This window comes from Homarus americanus, unplaced genomic scaffold, assembly GCF_018991925.1.
Source record: "Homarus americanus isolate GMGI-L3 unplaced genomic scaffold, GMGI_Hamer_2.0 scaffold39155, whole genome shotgun sequence".
In the NCBI taxonomy this organism is placed as follows: Eukaryota; Metazoa; Arthropoda; class Malacostraca; order Decapoda; family Nephropidae; genus Homarus; species Homarus americanus.
The window spans coordinates 14,571,094-14,589,829 of NW_024737042.1; the positions used below are offsets into that span (position 1 = coordinate 14,571,094).

Here is an 18,736-nt window from a genome sequence, read left to right on the forward strand (position 1 = left end):
AGTACCTGTGTGTCTTGTTTAACTTACAAGCTAAGATAATTACAAGTACAACCAAGGACAGCTGTGACGATTTGAACTAACAACCAATCTACGACTGTATCAAAGGTGACATGCCGTGAGTTTACCTGATATCTCACTCAGCTGCATCAAAGGTACCAGCGACTAACCTACACTCATTCGGGCAAGTGTTAACAAGTGAGATAGTTTGATATCATACCACAGCTAAAACAGAATTACGTCATTGTTTGAAGCTGGCTGATTGGCTCAGAGGTCGTACAGTGCATCATAAGTCAACATGTCGCTCAAGAAATACTGTATAGTAAATTGCTACAACCACCAACATTCTCTCTCTCCCTCCCTCATCGTGCGCCTCTCATCTCCCATTCTTCTAGGTTCTCATTTTTCTTTGCACTCGTCCTGTCAACACACTTGTCACCTGCCCTCCTCCCCTCTTCTGTTTTTTCATCCATCGCCTCATACTCCCCCTTCTTTTTATTATTTCTCTTGCTTTTCTTTCGAATGTCTTCCTCCACACTTCTCGAGATTCTCTACTTTCTCGCCTTTTCAGTATTCCTTTTAGACACACCCACTCTCAGTCTCTCTCTTTCTCATATAATCAGTGTTTCAAGTCATCTCTCACCTGACCTGACCTCACCCTGCTAACAAGCGTGTTCCATGACGTGTACTCAAACTCCTCAACTTCGCCTCAAGATAATTATATGGTATAAGAGACAGCAGAAGACATAACTATATAGATTTACAACATATATCACATGCTTAATACTGTATCTCTTTTCTATTAAGCTCAGTAAACATAGTTTTACTTGTATCTAAGTAAGCAACATTTACATAATTCAACAAAACGCACACAAACACACACACACACACACACACACACACACACACACACACACACACACACACACACACAGTGTTAGTTTCTCTTGTTGCCAACAACCACAAAATACAATTCATCTAATTAAATAATGGCAGGAAACGACCCAGGAAGCCAATATCACCCTAACCAACATCGTTCCTATTCTTTTAATGAAACTCTTCTCTCTTACACCTTAATGAATGGTTAGAGTCGCCCTGTACAGTGTATGAACCTCCGTCCCGTCTCTATACCAAGGCTCAGATTCTTTACTATTCCTATGATATTTTTCCCCGTGTAACACTCTGGCAATGATGATATCGTATCTAGTTTTAATAGTTTTATGCTATTTTGACGCTATTTTTATAGGTATTTTATTCACAGTTTACGATAGATGCGTCAGGTCTCCTTACCCAATCAGAGAACAATGTGCGAAGCTTTTTTTTGGGGGGGGGGCGGAGGTGTCAAGTTCTCAGATGTTAGCAAATTAAACTTCCTTTCCTCGAACTGAAGAAGTGAGAACGCATCTGAATCACCCTTAAAACTGTAGCACAGTAAAAAATAGTGTCGAGTTGCCTTAAAACTCTACCGGTAGCAGATTTTTTTCTTGTTTGTTTATATTATCTTGTAAATCTTAGGTAGTCCAAGGCGACTCTTAAGCTTTTTCGTTCCAAAGACTCACGATATAATCTCACAATATGACCTTGTATTTATTTTATTTTTTTTACGAGTTTCTTGTACAGTATTGTAGTGACGAACAAGTCCTTTTATGTGCTTGCGACTCTGGACTGCTGGAACGAGGTACAACAACTGACCTGTGATGATAATATAGGTTTATGTGCAGTAATTTAAACGAGGTGTGAGCCCGATGAAGGCAGTGTCTCAGCACGCACAATAGGGACGCCACACCAGGGGGCCTAAGAGTCAAGGTTAAGGGGGTTCCCGCGCGCCGCCACACATCAAAAGAGGGAAAAATCTCATAACCTCGACCCATTTTCCCTGCAGACGAAAACTTTTGAGCAGAGGGAGAGAAGGAGGGGTAGAGGGAGGACAGGCAGAGAAAGGGAGGGGGGGAGGGATGAAGGGAGAGAGACAGGTAAGGTGAGACGCGGGACCTCTCAAGAGCAGCCTCATGTTCAGCAGCGGGTAGGAAAGAAGAGAGACATGGAGGGAAGAGAGAAGGAAGGTAGGGATGGAAGGGAGGAGGAAGGCAGGGGGGATCCCTTCGTGTACAGCAAGGTAAAGGGAGGTAGGGGGAAGGGAAGAAGAAGAGCAAGTAGCATAGAAATTAGGGAGGGAGGGAGGGAGGGAGGGAGGGCTCAGCTTGATCTCATATCTAGCGAAGAATTACCTGAGGCCAGCAAGTGACGCCTTAATGAAGAAAGTTGCATCTTTTAATACGTCAGAGGAGCAATTAACAGGTTGTCTGGTGTGCCCGGGTAATATTGTTGGTTCAAAGGATTAACACCCAGGTGCTGGCCTTACACCTGATTGATATTTATTCTTCTCCCCTTCGTTGGTAATTTATTTCCCTTCACTTCATTTGGCATTTATTCCGTTACAACCTTTATCCCTTTTAATTTACACAAATAATGTCTTTGTAAAATAACCTTTCACGTCTCCCATCTAAGGAGCATTACGAGTGTTGCCATTGGGAGACCTATTAAGGAGGACTCCTCGTTATGTTAAAATTCTGTTTATGACTTATGATGTACCCCAAAAAAAACATCCTTGCTTTTGTACATCATATATTTGTCTTCTCTGTTACACAGCTATGTAATAACTTGGCCTAAATAACTAAAGCCAAAGAAAAACAATTTATCTTTATCCTCGACCTCCAAAGGAGCTATGAGCTTAGGGTCTGGCTGCCGCGGTTGCTACTATCCTTTCTCGCCCCTATTTAGCCCACACCTGTTAGTCTAACAGAGAGCGCCAGGGCTCGGGAGGCTGTGCCGAGTTGCTCAGGTTAGTACGACCGTATTGAAGTCAGATGATCTGGTGGAGGTGATTTAAGCCGCAACCAGAAGGCAAGTAAGCCGACCACAGCCGCCCACGACCTGGGTTATATCTCACTCTCGCCTTAGCTCAAAGAACCACACCCACCTGACCTCTGCCATTGTATATACTAGCTAGCGGGGATATTGAAAGAAAATTGCAATCTGGAGTAAGAACAGCAAAACGACCTAAACTTCCTCAAAGGTTCTTAGATCATTCAGAGTGACGGTCTCTTTGTCGGGATACTGAAATAGGACCAACGATGTGTTTGCAGTTATTATTTAAATAATACCACCAAAACCTGACGATCTAGGAACAGTGGGTTTTCTCGGCACCTCGGGGCTGGAGACGTCCGAGCCAAACTGTCACAAAATGTTCTTCACCCAATACAAGTTCAAAAATGTCTTTATAACTTTTTGTCTCGGACTGGAAAGCTGATAAATAATTATCAGTCCACGAAACAAAGTTGATACAGCCCTAGGTTACGTCAAGGCGAGACATATGACCCCACAAGGGGTAACAGCTTTCGGAGTGAGAGTTGTGAATTCTTGGAACAATCTACCAGAAAGTGTTGTGACGGCACCGAGTGTGAGCTCTTTCAAGAAAAAAAAAAAGACTTGACCAACACTGGAGCAGGTTCGGGTACATTCAGGAGCCGGTGCATGCCCAGTACTTGCCAACAGTGCGTAACAGAGACGTGACCGATCGCCCAAGCAGCTAACGAGTCGATCATTTGGTGAAGAGGATAAAAGAAAAGGAAAAGTAACAGAGACGTGACCGATCGCCCAAGCGGCTAACGAGCCGATCAGTGGTGAAAAGAATAAAAGTAAAGTAAGATAACCAGAATCTTCCGCCGGGTGCTCCTTGAGGTCAATTAAGGAGTTAAATTAGGAAGTGTCTTTAGATAGTAAAGGAAGGTCAGGGAGTGATCAGAGAGGTGATGAAAGGAGATGTGGTGTAAACGAAAAGCTTGTGCAAAATAAGTTCTCTGTTGTTAATGTTTCAATTGTTTGAGTGGGAGGTAACGGCAACAGCGGAGAGTCACCGGTTGAGATATGTCGGATAAGGGCTGAGATATTATTCAGAATGTTTGAGTAAATGTGTTTTAAAGTGCAGTTTTGGTGTCTTTGTGGGTGACTGGTGGACGGCCAGACAATGAAGGCTTCTCAAATCGAGGTGAATCTGAATTAACATTATTTTTTCTGCTGCTGTGCTCCGTATAGGTGTTTTTTGTGCAGCCGGCGATTGCTCTGGGGCTTTGTTTTCTCCAGCTTAGTGATATTAAGTTTTACAGTGGTAGAGACATAACTAGGATCAGCACAGTTCATTGATGCTTGAATAAACGGTTTGTATACTATGGATAATGGTTCTTTTTGTTGGCCGAAACAGGTGACGGTGACTTTTACGGTGATGTCGTTTACGTGAGGTGAAGGTCGTTATCTTCAGTGTGAATTTGTATTATTTGAGAGAGGAAACCGATGAATGTGACGTGCGGTCGTATATGTTAGTCAACGTAAAATCAGACGATTCATATTATGCTTACTAGCCCATAAAACATGTAGCTTTAACTTCTTTATTGAGTCCCCCAGTTGACACATCCATTTTCTCCCCGTTTCAGTATGCCTGAATCCTCCTTTTTCTCTCATGTACCTCAAAGACTCTGATATTCTTTAGTATCTCATATCATGTTATGAAATTTGAAATTGCAACTTAAGTCGTACCGTTAGAGTAAGTAAGATGTATCTGATTACAAATGAAACATTCAAGATTCCTTATCAGTGTTCACCAGTGTTCATGATTTAACAGTTGAATTGTCATTCACCCAGTGTAGAAGTAATATAACGTAAATACGTCTGTCGTCTAGACAAGAGAGTTTGTTGGTGTTGTCATGTTTCTCGGTTCCCTGACGCTGATTCCCGTTTGTCTCCAGATCGAGGGTGGGCTTAATTGAAACCCACCGGTCGCTCGGAGCCGGTGGATACCCAGCAGTGGTCAATATAGGAGTGATGGCGCTGATTCGGCGTGATTAATCGGCTCTACTCTACCTCGTGGGCCGAGGCCCCCAAACCCATCTCGGGTCGGAGTGTAACCGACCACAACAACAGTTGTTAGAGGCGCCAGTGCTATACCCTGGGACAGGCCTTGGAATTATGGTCCACAGTGTGGTTGTATGTGTTTTTTTTACCAGTGTGTTTTATAAGAAATAAATCAATGAAGACATGTTATGGTTTCACCCTTCTTTACCCTTATCGATCTGATCAATGGAAAACCTAACCCAATGCCTAGTCCACTCTGCCCGCTACCTAACGAGCTACATGCTGTCCAGAGGGGGTCTGGTGGCAGCGACCCTTAGAAATTAAGATTAGAGTTAAGTTATCCCCTTAGATTTAGTGACCCCAGTCTGGCAGTATACTGGGATAAAACACCAGCGTCTTTTTGGTTTAATGTACATCTCACAGCCAGTACGAGTGACGAATTCCTAATATCGCCCTTGGGTGATGCCATGAGTTGCCAACTGATACTGAAGTTAGATCGTTTAAATTCCCAATCATCAGATAATCTGATGTTTGTATTGAAATTATTGTCAGTTTTATATTTTACAAAGTAATTAATATTCTGAAAAGAATATGTCAGTCTTCTTATATCCAAGATCTAACTGCAAACTCTCAGTTGACCTTTTGTCTGAATTTTTGATGAGGTCGTAAGAAAGACACTGTCAGGTTATGCATTTGATGTCCATTTCAATAATGCCTGGCAAGCTCAAACTCTGATTATATTGTAACAGTAGATATAAGAAATTGACCTGACTCATGACACTGATTTTCATAGCCAAATGTACAGCAACTGATTTAAATGTATGTAAATGCGCGAATTGCTCGTGTGGCATGCCTGAGTTGCCAGTTAGCCTCGTATATAAATGCTTGCGCGAGTGAGGGCGACACTTTGTGATGCCTTCCTCATCATCTCTCACGTATGTCTCACACCAACAATATTAAGTTAGTTTAACTCAGTTGTACCTTGTGAATATCAATGTTCATGTTTTAACATAGTGAAATTCTCATGTGCCAAGTAAGAATAAACGTAACGTAAATATCGCCTGTGTCATTGCCAGACGTACGATTGTGTGTAATTGAGTTAGATTTTTAAAACACTTTTGTGATGGCTTCCTCATCGTCTCTCATGCACAGTGTGTTGTAGCTGAATACCAGCCAGATGTCGAAGACAGATGTCCGAGACAGGATGTCTTTAATTCAGCGAGATTAAAGCCAAGGACTAACGCCCCCTGGGAGCTATACACCGGTGAGATGAGTTTTCTAGCCGTGCGTGGGAGTCCAACCGACGCTAGCAGCGCGCTTCATTTGTTGCAGTAAACACCAGTGAATGACCCAGGTGTATTATTCTCAGTTATTCGTGCAAAGTAGTGTTCTTGTATATGAACGGGGATAATTAGCAGAAATATAATTGTCCCAAGTTGAGTATTGAAACCATAAATATTGATATTACCAGTATTAAAGTTTGTTATGTGTTGTGAGTAAACCATCAACATATACTCCCAACTGTTGCATGTTGTTCTTTCCGAAATAAGATGGTGTTAATATTAATATAGTAATATATGTGCTATTGACAAGTGAGTAGCATAACTATCTTTATTGTCAAAGAAATAATACTCCCAACTGAGACCTGGTACATGTTCCATGTTGTTCATTCAGAAATAACATGATTAGATTGGTATCCCCGCATCCCCTGAGCAACGCTCTTGTGCATTATGCAGAAGACCCAACAGCTGCACCCTTATCCACTACCTCCTAAGATGTCCCCACACACAACGCTTCCGTGACGCCTGCTGGACCACCACTCCACGACCCCCTGACGGAGACACGATGATCCTCCCCATAATGGCCAGATACTATGTAAATAATATTGATAATGTGTTAAAGGAATATCCTTCCTTCCTTAGGCTTTAGTAAGCCCCTTTATAATATTTATACTGTATATACTTGTGACACTAGCCAGATGCTTCTGGTGTTATTGTACAGGGGTACCTAGTGACAGCACTAGGATCCCGCTTCCTCTATCAAGGAATAAACTATTGAAATTGAAATTGAATAATTACTCAGATATGATGGAAACCTTAATATCATTACTCATAACATACTTTAAATAAGGGTGAACAAGTTGATTACAGTTCTGTAAGTGCAAAAATTAAGACTTAAACGAACCTGAAATTCGTTATATTTCGTGCAGAAATATGCGAACACCTAGCAACGAGAGAAGAAACGTAGTGGAGTAGCTGCTCTGGTTGTTGTGTGGTTTCAGAGTCCGGGAGAAATTACCTTTACAACGGACCAATTTTTTTTTTATTCTTATTTATTGTTGACTGATTGACTTTTTCCTTTTTTGTCTTTCTTTCCATAATTTTCTATAATATTTTCTTCACTATTTCTTTCTGTATTGTGTCCAAATAACAGTTCTTCTAATTTTATTGTTTTCTGAAGACTGTTGTACGACAGGTATTCCCAGACGTAGGTGCAATGTCGTATTTTTTTTAATGACAGTCCGGGAATAGCTAACACGTTAGCTATTCCGTGCATCTAGAACGCCTTTAGTAACACAGTAACCTAACCTAACGAAATCTGATAAGTCGCTCGCAGAAAACCTAACCTACGACAGATGTACCAAGGTGATGATCACAGACTAGGCTATATGTATCCGATACAAGATGACTGAAAGTAGCAGGACGATAATGAAATTAGGAATTATTCAAGTGTTGATCTTAAAACATGTGGGGAATGAGTGAGAGAAGGCATAGGAGGAACAGGGTGAAGAGATGGGATGAAAGTATTGGGCCATGCGACACTGTGTTATGAATATATTGACTGTTTGAGTGTGATGGTAGTTAACCTGGGCTTGGCGACAGGAGACAAAGCTGTCATAACGCTTTAAAGGACTCTAATGTTACTAAACATATGATGGCTTCGTTAGGTTACCCTGGAACGAATCAACATAGTTTATCGTCGCTTCTAAACCTGCACTCTATTATACACTGATTGTATACTTTAAGTCTGCCAGTGTCCAATGAATACGTGCTATATACTGTGCATGCTGAATCAATGATAACTTGTATGGCAATTTTACTGAATATCTATCTATTTGGTTTGGGCTCCAAGAGTAATTGTAAACATTGGTTAGTATCTATTACCAAGGGTTCCAAGTGTGAAAATCAGTAACGTTATTTGGACCTGATGTTATCTATTAACAAAATAGAAAAACATGCATAATAAATTATTGTGTCTGTTAAGTAAGTGGATTAATTGCAAGTCAAATTGAATTGTAATTTTCCTTTTTCTTTATTATTAAAATTATTATCTGATGAAAAATGATTGATTACTCAGTAACTTATACTTTATCCTCTTCGCCACCGATCGACTTGTTACCGTATGTATATCGACTAAATTTCAAGTTTTGTTAAATTAGTCGTTAAAAATCTGAATGTGATATGCCTATAGTATTTAAATTACTAGGTGAACATCATTTTCAAAAGCAAATAGAAATATTCAAATGAAAGGGAAAACGAACAATAATTAAGGATAACGCTATTCAATCCTCGAACGATAATACATTAGTCGTAAGTTTAAAACCATTGTTGGCAACCGCTTGTAATTTACAAAACACATGGTAACGGGTAGTAAAGTCAAGCTGGTAAACACAGTGAACTCATATATAAATGTATATTTTACCTCTCACCACCCACTTGGTATAACTTGTGGTACAGTCATACCCGCTGATGTTACTGCTACCAGAGGTTTACCAGACAAGTTTCCTCATAATACTCACATTTCCTCATACCAAGTATTACCAACACTGGGCCTCTAATAAGCTAGGTTGGCCACAACTAGTACAGTTTTCCTAAGTAAATATATCACAATTATATCAAAAGTCAATGGTAGTCAGTTATATACACCACCTCAAGCAATAGCTAATGTTAAAGATGATGGACGCACAGAACTGTGTAAACTTTATATATAATTTTAAAGGACTACATTAACCAAAATTACACTGACCTAAGAAAAATTACCAGATTATTATAAAAACACCAAATTTAGTTAGGTTTTGTTTATGTCCACTCCCTTAGGGAATTTGGTTTACCAATTGTCTTGTATAATTTTAACATTAGTCTTCTTGCTGCCTCCATGTGGGTTACTGGTAAACACACGAACAGCAGTAATAATAGAGTAAGATATTAATATTTTGTGTTAGTAATGGTGAGATGGATTAGTTAATGTGACACTGAAAGACAGGAAACGCTGTTCAGAGGCTGTGTATTGGCAAGATTTCGTGTAGAGGAAGGCCGAGATGGTTCAGGCATGTGGAAAGAAGGGAGATAAATTGGGTTAAAATATGCGTGAATATTAATGGGAAGGTAAGATCAGCTTGGAGCAGGCCAAGAATATAGGCCAGAATGTAGGAAAGGATTCTTGTCGTTTATGTTAAGTAATGTTTTGGGTAATACTCTGGAACAAGTGCGGGTTAACCAGCAATTTTAGAACATTTTTGTTAAGATAATTTCTTTACATCAAGAATATCCATAAAAACACACGAGAATTTGCAATATTCTTGATATTATTGTGGCGATCATTTTCACATCCTGAACACTAATGTACGACCACAGCGAGTGTTGTGAAGTGACCGTTTCAACAACAAGTTACCAACAACTACTGCATTACTATTTATGATTTTGGGAGATAAGGTAGACCAACCTAACTTACCAAACTTATAATAGATTCATCTTCTCTCCAATAAACCTTTCAGTAAAACATAGTAGTAACTGGTATATGAAATGTTCAGAAAAAATCACCAAAATAATTTGAAAATTGCAAAGCCTTCTCATTTTTGGGGGGATCATCTTGAGGTAAGTAAGTGCTTACCTTCTATACAAAAAAGATCTCAAGCTGCTGCTCATTTATGTGTATGGAACGTTCGCTGTGAAGTGCTCCTACATATGAGTCAGTATGTAAGTAATAATGATGGCATTACTGGGAGATAACACATGCACTAAGTGATCAGGTTGAAAAAAAAACACGATGCAGGTACAGGTATAACAGCCTCAGACTGTGTGGTTAATGGTACAGCAGAGGATCGCACGTGCAAAATGTACGCAGTGCTTCCTTCTGCTTGGGCAGAGCGGTTAGGTTTGTCAGAAAGAAGGCCATCTTAGCAACTATCGTTGTATAGTCTGCCCGTGCATGAGGCTGCTGTATCAATATACTGTACATCAATGTGTCACACGGCTGCCGTACCTATACAGTATCTTGCCAAATTTATATTACAAATAGCTGTTGCATATCTTCATCATTTTAAGGGATATTCTTGGAAGAAAGAAGTTTTTTCTGAAAAAAAATTTCTCTTACTTGTTGGTTAACCCGAACACTCGTTCCAGAGTATTACCTGTGCCATGTTTCGTTTCTTTGGGATTTCACTGAAAGTTAAATAAGGGAAATTGAAAACCTAACACACTGAAGCATTGCTTGGTTTTAACCCCAAAGGCTTGGATAGCCTCATTTTTGGCATACATGGGAAAGACAATAAATAAATTTATTTGAAAAATAAAAAAATTATACTAATACAATACTGTATTGGATATTTACCTCACAAAGGTTGCCGAGATGGGATTTAAAAATCAGGCAGTCAGAGGGTACTCAGTATTACCAGGGAGCCAGTGATGGGAGTGTGAGCGTGCTCCTCTATATATGAGTTCAGTCTATTTGGGGACTGTGTCTACTTGTTTTTGGAGCTTGGGATGTGCTTTCTATTTTCGAGCTCTGGATGCAGAGATCTTTATTTACCAGTACTAAACTTATCTGGGAGGGGGGTCCTCAGCTTGGAGTCATGAAATGTGATCCTCCCATACTGTCCAGAATACAACTGATCTTTGCTCAAGAATTTCTCCAAGGAGAAGATGCCAAAAGTCTCCAGCTAGTACATGTCAATCAAAAAAGCAAATTGATTTTAAAATTTTGGCACCAAATCAAATGACTCCATTGAGTTACCGGTAGTCTGAAATCCGACAGAAAATCTCAAGAGGTCGTCTGAGCTTTAGGAGTCGAGAGTATTGGTAATGATGTATTTATTTTAGTTTCACAAGTAAACCACAGATTTTTTAACTTGTTTTGTATTGAAGACAAGTTTTTCTGGACATCAAGAAAACCATGAATTAGGTACAGTACAGGATTTACAGTTTTCATACCTTTATTTTCTCATTGATATTTGTACTGAACAGTACAGTAATCTATGTCCGCCCAACACTATTTTGGGCTTGATCTGATGATTACCGTAGCTACGTACGGACGCTTCCAGTGACCTCTCCATCCGAATATAAGTGTCTATATATTATACATACCGGGGTATGTGATGTATGCAAGATAAGATAAAGCATTGTAACGTAATACTGTACAGGTATAATGATTTAATATATTTTATTTAGGTTACGTTGGTTCATCTTACATTGTATAAATCATATACTGTACTGTACTGCAACTCTCAATTGTAGGGAGTACTCACATGTATGTTACAGTCACTGGAGTCCTTATACCTGGCATTCTGGATGGATGAGACAGAACAAGTTACCAACACACATTAGACCAGAATGAGTTGTAGAATTGATAATGGTAAAAATAGGATTAAAAGATCTGATTTGGGAAAGAATAAAGAAAACTACACTGCGCTGAGGTGCAACACATGTAAGACAAGTGGTTCTACACAGATTTTATGGTATAGAAACTACTAGTTGTAGGTGATGTAGAGCTAGACTACTTAAGAGATGATTTTACATGCATAACCTTTTACTTTTATTCTCTTCACCACTGATCGGCTAGTTAGCCGCTTGGTTACTTCTCTGTTACTCACTGTTGGCAAGTACTGGCTCCTGAATGTATCTGAACCTGCTCCAGTGCTTATCCAGTCTGGTCTTGAAAGAGCTCACACTCGGTGCCATAACAACACACACTGGCAGCTTGTTCCAAGAGTTCACAACTGTCACTCAGAAAAAGTTACCCCTCACAGTTTTCTGGGCTTGCGGCTTCTTCAACCTTAAGCTGTGACCCCTTGTGGGACGAGCATCTGCCAGCTCTAGGTAAGGGCACACGATGGAGTAGTGCCCTTTGAGATGCTTGTATACCTCAATTAGATCTCCCCTTGCCCATCTGTAGTATAAGTTAGGCAATTTCAGGCGCTCTAATCTCTCAGGGTAGCTGAGGTGCTGCAGTGCAGGCACCAGTCTGGTGGCCCTCCTTTGGACATTTTCATTCAACTGACAGTCCCTAGCATATCTTGGGGACCAGTCGGGGAAGCACTTCACTCTTGAAGATCGTTACGAGGGACGGGCCGTCTAGATATCTGAACGGCCTTCTTATAAGACCTAATAATTTATTTGCTTACTTTACCTTCTTTTCGCAATGGCCTGAAAACTTCAGCTCATCGTCAACGTACACATCTAGGTCCTTTTCACATTCTCACACTGAATGCAGTTTCTTCGTCCTGTTGGGACATATGATACGCAATGACTACCCTAGGTCCCTCTACTACACTTACTAATTTATTATGGTATGAAAGGAATAATTTATAATTACTGTATGGTAGAAAAATTTATTAATAACAACTGAAAAAATGTACTGTGCGTTCAGTTACGTGTAAAGTATATTATGATAATGATAATTTTTCCTCTTCTAAGCCTTCTTTTCTCACGATATACAGTGCCGATAATACCGTACTGTACTCATTTTGTGTGAAATTGTTTACAGACTGTGGTTGACATTGTAACATGCAAAAACTGATGCCATGGAAGAGGTTGAGAACAAAGAACTACAGAGCATCATTACTGACGAGTGGGTTGCTGAAACTGCTGGAATACACTATGCCTGGGATGTTTCAGGCCAGGCAGGCAATTTATCCCTTGATATTGCCCGTGGAGTCCTGCAATCTTACAGCACTGTCACTGCTGTGGCAAAATGCTCAGGTTGGTCATTGGCAACATTAGCTACCTTTTTTCCCCTAAGGAAAAGTTTTGAAAACTTTTGTCCGACTTCAACTAAGAAGGGAATGTGTAGAATAGAATCATTATTGAGAAAATACTGAATTATACACATCATACTTCAGGAGAAACAGTGTGATTACAGGAAAGAAAGAATGTATGGATCAGCTGTTTGGGTTAAAAACATTTCCATTATTAGTGCTATGAAACAAAAAAAAAATCAACTAAATTAAAGCAATAACTCCTCAACAGTTACTAAAGCTATAAAAATGATATTGCAGGGAGGCGGCGGCAGGTAGGAGGGTACATACAATGTCCAAAATGTAGCACACCGTGGATTGCTGGATTCTGCCAACCTCGACTTTTAGGGTGCCCACGTAGTGCACGTAATATCAAACATTTACTGAAAAAAGAAAGAAGGCAGCCAAATAAACTAAACACTCTAGAAAAGATGCAAGTTTCTGCTTTCCATTTACATAAAAATATTATTGAGGTGTCTTGCTTAATCTGTAAGTACAAAATGAGAGAGTTATGTTCAGTGCCAGTAAAAGAAAAGCCTGTGGTAGAAACAAAGATTGAGGCCGCTAAGCGTAAAAAGAAAAAGAAGAGAGTTAAGGAAGCGAATGCTGGATTGTGTGTCTCAACCCCAAAGTCTAATACAGTATCCAGGGTTCCTAAATCTGTTTCCATTTCAAGCAAACACACAAAAACCAATCAGAAGGATAGTATGGTTTCAGATTCTTCAGGAAGCAACTTGAGACAAAAAAACATAGATAAATTAGTACAAATGAATATTAATAAAACTGAAAGATGTGATTCATCAAGCAGCGATGGGAAAACCATTTGTGAAAGAGTTGCACAGAGCATTGCCAAGTCATCATACTCGAGTGCATCAAATCATACTACCGATTCTCAACCACATTCCACAATAGCATTAAGTTCAGGTTTCAGGCAAGGGTCTAAGCCTGGAAGTCCTAATCCTAAGCAGAAGAAAGCAAGACAGAAAAAGCTCATGACATTGAAGAGTGCAATGGTAAAGGACATCAATAAAAATAATAGTAGTAGTGATAAGAAGAGTACTCTTAATGACTTTCTTACTAGTCTGTTTTGATATTTACATGCAGACCAAGCTCCACTGATGTCTGTCTGCCCCTAGCTCAGTTAATTTGATTGGTTCTGTGTTGTGTTGCACCAATACATTGGTTTGTTTATTGCCAGATATTTTCTTACCTTTTCAAATCTCAAACTCCCAGTATGGCATCTTTTCCCCTCCAGTGCACAGTATATAGGTATGCCTCGGTGGCTGTGTTTACTGTAGGTATATACCTCGCTATATATTACTTTACTATACATCATTTTGCATTTGTTGGTGAATTAAAAGAACAATTTAATTTTTTTTAACTAAACTCATGAGCCTTTGAATGCCAATCCACCATCTAACCCTCCACTACAGTCACACTGACCAAGTTAAACACAAACACACTAATATTTCCTATAAGCACATTTTGTAAACTATTCCCAGTAATATTTTTTCAATAGTTACTGTATTTCCAATACTATACTGTACAAACACACTAGAAAATAAAAACATTTCAATATAAATTTATAAATGCTATAATCCACACAATGGTAACCAGAGTTTTGTTCGTCACACACACTTCACGTACAGATACATCAAGCTTAGCTAACACACTAAAAGTCCCTACACACTTCATAATAAAGGAATGTAACAATTTTACTAATCGATGATATTACCATAACTGCTACAAGGAGCTGTACAATCGGAAGAAAACTGACCAGCTGTCTTTGTTAAGCCCCGTCCACATGATCGAGCACTGCCCGACGGGCACTCGCTTAATGCCCGTTGTTCGGGCAAACCAACCAAGTGACCGTGGTCGAGCGAAATCACCAGATAAGGCCATCTGCCTGGTGGTTTGACCGTTTGCTGCCGGGTATGGATGGGCGACCCTGCCAGACAAACGAAGTTAACCTTGGAACCCTGGCCATCAGTGATAACTTGTTAAAACATACTCTAGTATTTTAGTTTTATTGACGAATAATCATGTTGGTTTGGTTTACGTCTTTATTGTTTAGAGTGGGTTTTCAGATATTTAATTTAAGACTACATAAGCTAGGGAGTATATAATTATGTTAAATACAGTGTATAATAAGTTGTCTATAGCGTTTTGGAAGCAACCTTGTGTCCTAAACAGATGTATCATGTGTATGGAGGGTTATCCCCTTTTACAAAGTGTTATTTTCATTAATAATCGATAAAAACCGGAAACCCTACTAAGCCTAATATATCACATAAGAAGACATGTGTTACCATGGGAACCTCTCGTGACTGTCAAAATTGAATAACTATGTATACTACAAATCTCACCTGCAAGTAACCCTCCTTGAGTACTTCATATATGGCTTGACAAGTTGCAGGTATTATGGTAGACAAACTTTGATATCCTCGTTGTATACTGCAGCGACGTGTAGGAGCACCCAGTTGAAAGAAATACGAGCGTAGCCTCTAGACGAGCCTCTGGAGATGTGCCCTGCCTCATAATGGTATCTTTTTTTTATGTATGGTTCCAATTTAGCGAGAAGTCTATAGAAGGTGTTGGGGTCCATTCTCATGTAGTTACTGAAGTCTTTCTCGGGTTCACCTTGCAGTTCACGTAAAATCGTGGTAGGACTTCCCTAACTTTTCGTTGAGATAACCATTCCTTGCACATTCCCTTTTCTGTTTTTCTTCTTTTTGCACACAAGCAATCATTATACACAGCGCTATAGTCTTCGATTTAACTGTCCTGCGACACACCATGGTGATCGTACCGCAGCAGCTACTGCCGACCACCTACTAGCTACCAGCAGCAGTGTGTGCAACGACACACAGACTTTGTCCGCCAGGCACTGTTCAATCGTGTGGACGGGGCTTTAAAGGTTATCCAGAGATGAAAGGCAGGCAAACTTGCCACTTCATCACGGTACCTCCACCGCAAGCCTCCATACTTAGTCTCCTCAACCATTTTGGGGTATATTTATTTATCTTATATAATGTAGGTATATAATATTTTATTGAGAAAAATCTGACCATAAATGTCCCCCAGCAACCTAACCCCATAACCATATCATTAGATATTCAGTTTACTTAGCCAGAAAAAAACAGATAAAGTGGATAATATCAACAATATTGACATGGCTGAGCCAACAGAGATGCTAAGGTAAACTCTTATTGAATATACTGTACAGTCATTTCACTGAACATTGTTTTCAAAAATGCACGTCTGATGAAAAGCAATGTATGCCTGTAGCATAATCAAGCAATTGATGAAATGTCTCCACCTAGCACATCTAGGTTTACAAGGTCTCACACCTGCCCTTTGCTATGATCATCATGTCCAATGTATATTTTCAGCCTTTAGGCTGCAGAACTTTTTCAATAAACCGTTAATTATTATCATTATTATTATTATTATTATACTTCTGTTTACAGTACAGAACATTCATTTCCCAAGACAAAACATGAAAATAAGGAATAGGGAATGAAAAGCAGTAATTTTTAAATAATTATTTCAAAATAACTATCCATGAATATTTTCATTCATCACAGTACAATAAAATCACATTTAAGGTAACAACCTATCAAGAAGAAAAAAGATGTCACTCGAATCACTAAAAATCCTAATGAATCGACTAATTCAAAATAAGAAAGCAAATATATTAATAACACAATCTGATAATTACCAGTAACTGCATGGACAGTTTTGTAATAAGAATAAAAAATGGTTAGAGGTAATTCACCTGATCTTGAAAGTGGTACGGATTAATCCCGACAAATGTCAATCTAAGAGTAAGGAATGCTACTAATTATGATAGGATTTAATGTTATCACCAACTCCCAAGCTTCTCAATTCACCCTTCATATCTTGCATGAGAAGAAAAAAAACACCCTACATTTATTCACCTACTTAACCCTTAAGCCCCGGGTTAGGGTGCTGCTGGCAGTACCCCCCACGCAGGGTTAAATCGAGAAAAAGATCAACATTTCCGAAATTAATCATAAAAAAAAATGGCTGGAAAATAGGCGGACGTTCTGGAACGTCACCCGGGGCCTAAGGGTTAACCAATTTACATTTCATTATTAAATATACATACTGTATATACTGTAGACTTACAGGCACTTTTCAGTACTGAATATTTTTAATGGCATTGTCCAAACTAAGAAAATCAAGCATTTTATATCATCACTATTGTACTGTATGTAGTACTGTACTGTACTAGATCGCAATCACTAATCTCCAACCCCTTTCCTAATCTTACTCCAATTTGTCTATTTCTGTACATTTCAAAGATTAATATATCATCTATTAATACTTGTATAAACTATATTAACCTATGCAAGGCATTCCATTCATCCTATTAACACTGTATAAAAGAAAATGTTAAATTTCCAATTTCATTACATAGTTTTTTATATACCAGATACATATAGCAGTGGTGATAGGTGTGAAAATTCAACACAGGTCATCCTGCCTTATAAATGAGAAAAGCACATTGGATACTGGTGTGTACTGTATAAAGATACTAATTAATTTTACCAGATGGTTAAAAAATAAATCAGTCGGTAAGATGTTAATCCTGGTAGACTACACCCACACACAAGATACTCCATGTATGGTCATCAAGGGATAAAATTCACCTTGAGGAAGGTATGTCCATTAAATTTACTGTTAGATATAACAGCTACTGTAAGTGGCAAATGGGTTCTTATTCTGGACTTACCAAGAATAAAGGACAACTGTCTCCTCTTATGAGGACACCTAACCAAACCCCTCAAACTAAGATTACTACAAAACGTAAAGTTTCAAATTTTACATTACGATATTATGGATAAAAATAGACAAAATAGATGTGTACAGCCTACATGATGGTGGACTAGGAAATACTGTATACAGCCTGTGGGATGGTGAGCTGAGACTGTACCCTAAAGAATAGAGAGCTAGAAGTGTATGCACAAATATGCTGTACAGTAAACAGGAAAAAATGCAGAGCAGTGTTACAGGATATAGAATATAAAGGCTACAAGGTTACACAATCTAAATATCTACCAACATCCAGTGCACCATTTCCCAAGTTCATGACTCTTGATATATACAAGTGGATTACTAAAATAATCCACAGTAACAAAGGTCAGGCCCAGTCAAACTAATAAAATAATTCATACAAAGTGATGGTCATCTGTGCATGGTTTAGTGAGAAGCAAAGTTGTTGGAATGACATTTACTTAAAGTAGCCCATTCCTTCAATTAAAAATAACAATATGCCCAAGTATTATTACGGTTTCAACTTAAAGTGAAGCTTTACTAGTGTCTAAAATTAACATTACAGGCTACTGCTTTCAATACTGGTGTATCATATTGTCACTTGAGCTAAGACATAAAAACTGATTTTAATTTGTCTGCCATTCCCTACTATCTTCTTTATGACGACTTCCATATTGTTAAGACCAATAACTGATTATTTGGGGAGAGAGATAGGAGGTCTTTCATAAAATCAGGATATACAGGAATAATCATATGTAAAGATATAAACAAAACATTTCACACATGAAAATGTTTGGCATAACATTTAATATATGTGGACATGGATAAAAATATCTAAAAATATTATTTTTATTTCTTTAACCATAAACTACCTAAGTAAGATACAATCTTGCTTACATTTCACCTTTAAAGAAAACACCTATAAAAGCAACAACAAAATATCACCACTAACTAAAGATTTCAAGACTATACTGTACTATGGAAATATTTATTACACTTCATCATTTATGGTACATAAAA

The 18,736-nt window shown here is 38.8% G+C and overlaps 1 protein-coding gene across 2 annotated transcripts; it reads left to right on the forward strand.

Moving 5' to 3' along the window:
- The first annotated feature begins 9,042 nt into the window (after positions 1-9,042).
- On the forward strand, positions 9,043-16,877 carry LOC121872738. Of its 2 annotated transcripts, none has more exons than XM_042375773.1 (3): positions 9,043-9,102; positions 12,667-12,881; positions 13,178-16,877. In XM_042375773.1, exons 2-3 carry the CDS (start codon positions 12,704-12,706, stop codon positions 14,005-14,007), a joined length of 1,008 nt encoding a protein of 335 aa, XP_042231707.1. In that variant the 5' UTR covers positions 9,043-9,102; positions 12,667-12,703; the 3' UTR covers positions 14,008-16,877. The 2 variants fall into 2 exon arrangements, with proteins under 2 accessions (XP_042231707.1, XP_042231708.1); XM_042375774.1 differs by lacking the exon at positions 9,043-9,102 and adding an exon at positions 9,152-9,290.
- The last annotated feature ends 1,859 nt before the right edge of the window (positions 16,878-18,736 follow it).

Excerpts from the sequence above, each read along its gene's own strand:
- LOC121872738 (XM_042375773.1), top strand. The coding sequence starts at position 12,704 with ATGGAAGAGGTTGAGAACAAAGAACTACAGAGCATCATTACTGACGAG. Across the intron at positions 12,882-13,177 it reads TGCTGTGGCAAAATGCTCAG|GGAGGCGGCGGCAGGTAGGA; the intron begins GTTGGTCATTGG and ends ATGATATTGCAG.